This window comes from Notothenia coriiceps, unplaced genomic scaffold (genome assembly GCF_000735185.1).
Source record: "Notothenia coriiceps isolate Sejong01 unplaced genomic scaffold, NC01 NC01_scaffold00035719, whole genome shotgun sequence".
NCBI lineage: Eukaryota > Metazoa > Chordata > Actinopteri > Perciformes > Nototheniidae > Notothenia > Notothenia coriiceps.
In genome coordinates this window covers 1-3,741 of record NW_011368420.1, presented here as the reverse complement: position 1 = coordinate 3,741, position 3,741 = coordinate 1, and the positions used below count along the sequence as shown (strand labels likewise).

The 3,741-nt window shown below is 33.7% G+C and overlaps 1 protein-coding gene across 1 annotated transcript; it reads left to right on the top strand.

Moving 5' to 3' along the window:
• Positions 1 to 298: 298 nt before the first annotated feature.
• On the top strand, positions 299 to 3,581 carry LOC104963160 (integrin alpha-1-like; the record flags this gene model as incomplete). Its single annotated transcript, XM_010791719.1, has 6 exons — positions 299 to 375; positions 1,229 to 1,355; positions 2,145 to 2,222; positions 2,313 to 2,389; positions 2,849 to 2,938; positions 3,479 to 3,581. Coding segments are annotated over 6 exons (552 nt in total), but the record flags the coding sequence as incomplete, so codon positions are not given.
• Positions 3,582 to 3,741: the final 160 nt, after the last annotated feature.

Below are 3,741 nucleotides of genomic sequence, written 5' to 3'. Positions count from 1 at the left end.
TTGATGAAAAATACGATGGAAATTAAACCACAGTAGGAAATATAGTACACATCTACTGCTTTGTGTATTTCTGCTGCAGTTTGGACACTTAGAAACCCATGGAAAGTGGGAATATAGGCTAAATTATGTCAAAAGATAATATAAACATCCCTCATTACATTGGAATACACCAAACTATTCCCTTAGCAAAGATCAAAATGCATCTTCAAATGGAGGTGGACTCAAAGGATGCATTTCTTTACTTCTTTAAATTGCAAAAATATCCCTAGTGATGCATTTAAATGTCTCTCTCTTGTAGATTCCCCTGGTGGACTGTGGAAGTGATGAGAAGTGCATCGCTGATCTCTCTCTCAAAGCAGTGCCTAGTGTCAATAAGTAAGTGGAATGAATCTGTCTTAAAACAATACTTGTATAAAGTTGCATACAAATACTTAACGATATGTACTTCATTACCAGATGTGGGAAGTATTGGAGTACAAATACTTTGTTACTGTACTTAAGTACATTTTTCTGGTATCAGTACTTTACTCTACTACTTATTTTTCTGAAGACTTTTTACTTTCTACTTCTTACATGTTGAACACAAATACCTGTACTTTCTACTTCTTACATGTTGAACTCAAATACCTGTACTTTCTACTTCTTACACTTTGAACACAAATACCTGTACTTTCTACTTCTTACATGTTGAACTCAAATACCTGTACTTTCTACTTCTCTCATTTTCCAAACAGGCTGGTTCCTTTAGTCTGAATGTGTGTTTGGTGGCGTGATCATTATTATTTAGAGTCATTGCGTGCCTATTGATTTGAACACGATCCGTGTATCCATCATTTCCTGGTCTTCTCTAAAGAAGAGGGACCAATGAAAACGTTGTCATGTTGCTGTTGTTCAGCATGGAAACATTCATTAGCTAACAATGACATTATTGTTCTATTAATATAAAGGGAGGTCAGGTACTCTTTAAAACAGCTGCTAGTTATGGGTACTTTTTACTGAGGTACATTTCAAAGCCTCTTTACTTTGACTTGAGTAAAGAAGTTTAGTCAGTACTTCTACTTTCACCAGAGTATTTTTAAACATGAGTTATCTGTACTTCTACTTGAGGAAAGGATGTGTGGACTTTTGCCAACGCTGATTATTAGCAGCTTCCTGTGCATGACTGCCTCCTGGTGGATTGACGCGTGCATTATACCCACAAATACTCACATTTTTAATAATCCTGCAGGATGATGATCAGAACCAACAAAGACAAGATCGACGTGAACATCAACGTGAGGAACAGCAAGGACAACGCGTACAACACCAAAGTCATCCTCAGCTTCTCCCCAAACATCAACTACGTTAAAGTGGAGGTGAGACCATCTTCTGTCTGCAGCATCTTAACCCATAAGAACCCGGACCCATTTCTACTTTTGGGAAAATTAAGGGGAACATAATTTTGACTAAATAGACCACCTATAACACATTTATGACAAGTAACCCCCCCTAGTGTCAAATATCTGAAAAGTGACATATATGGCTTTAATGGTAAAGTATGACATGGGACCTTTAATTAATGAGGATGACTTTTTGGTTTAAATTAGTTTGAACATTCTGTGAATTGAAGAATAAAGAATATATCAACTAAATGTAATTGAATCAGCTAAACTGAGCAGATTGTAATCATATTTCTAATTGTGCATGTGTCACTCTGGGTTTACTGTGAACGTTTTAGTTAATGTCCCGATGTGAACATTTATCTTATTCGTTTCATATCAATTTGATCAAGAAATGTTTCCACAACAGGTTCAATGTAATAAAGGACATGTTATATAGGCATTTCAATTATTAAATGGCTTGAATTTTCCCTTTAGCAACAAACAAAACATGTAGCTAGTTCTGTCACATGTGTTAGCCCGGCCCATGGACATCTTGGACATGTTGTTATGGCAACACAAAGTCAAATGACCTGGCCCATGACCCACCAGAGTGTTCAGGGTGTGTCACTCAGGGACTTCATGAGATAAAAACCAGGATAAATCTGTATAAGGAACTTTCCAGAACATTTAAATGTCATGTGACACCTGTGTCACGGTGGGTCCTTATGGGTAAACTAATGCCATGTGTGTGACGATGTGTGTTTAATTGTGTGTTATTCCCAGCCGGAGAAAGCGTGCACGCTGAATCACACGAAGGTGGAGTGTGCGGTTGGATACCCTTTCTTAGGAAGCAATGTAGAGGTCAGTTTCAGTCGCATTAACTCTGTATTAAATGAGGTGTTGTTGTCTTTAGTGCTGCTAATAATATGTGTTATGTTCTGATATCCACAGGAAGACTTCAAAGTGAGATTTGAGGTGAATCCCAAACACATCCAGGACGTGATTCAGATCAACGTGACGGCCACGAGGTATTTTTTATATGTTTGACTTTTTCTTTATTTGACTGAATTGAATTAAATATACTTTGTTCAAAATACAAACTCATGCTTTTACATTAATTATAAATAGAAAAACAAAATAAAAAAAAATCTTAATTATGTGCCTTAAATTCAAAAGCTTTTTTCTTCTTTAACATGAAACTAGTTATATAAATTTGTGTTTTGTATTTATTATTCTATTGATTTATTACACTATTTATTATTCTATTGATTTATTACACTATTTATTTAATATTATATTTATTTATTATACTATTTATTTATTATTATATTTATTTATTATTATATGTATTTATTATTATATGTATTGATTATCATATTTATTTAGTATTTTATTTATTTATTATTGTATTTATTTATTATTATATTTATTGATTATTATATTTATTTATTATTGTATTTATTGATTACACCCTCTTCTCCCCACAGTGACAGTGAGGAGCTGGAGTCGACGCTGCACGATAACTCGGTGCAGATCTCCATCCCCGTGAAGTACCAAGCTGGAATCATCTTCACTGTGTGAGTGGCTCCTCTTCCTCCTCCTCTTCATCAATGCTGCAACTAATAACTGAAATACTCTCATCTATTGATTCACCTGCCAATTATTTTTTAGATTAATTAACTGTTCGGTCAATAAAATGTGCGAAAAAAAGTAAAAAACTTCCAATTAAGTGACTAATTTCTAAAGGTGATGTCTTTTTTTTAAAGTCAGTAATTTAATATTAATATATACAGTCAAGGAACAACAAAACAGAGTTACTGTAGCTTATAGTTCATAAAAAACAGTTATGAAATTACAAAAATGTAAATAAATAAATAAAATTAATATTTCAAATCATAAATAATTGAATATCTCGTTTTTATTATTATTTGTATTTGTATTATATCATTACTGTTATAATTATTATCCTTGTTATTATTTAAAAAAATATTTAAAACACCATACATGGAGCGGAATAAGTGTGCTCTATTTGTATTAATTGGTAACGAGACTTCTGGTTTCATGATACTTTGATTAAATTAAATGCGTAAATCTAATATATGTCTTTTTGTTTACAGGCGTCCTATGGATGAACACGTGGTGGTGAAAGACGGTGAGACATTTGCGAGTTCGTTCAACGAAACAAAGATGATCGGAGAGGAGGTCATCATCAGCTACACGGTAACACATCGCATCCATGTGTTCGGTTATTAACAGAGATGTCAAAAGTACACACATGTATCCTTTACTCAAGTAGAAGTACAGATACTCGTGTTTAAAAATACTCTGGTGAAAGTAGAAGTACTGACTAAACTTCTTTACTCAAGTCAAAGGGGATAGG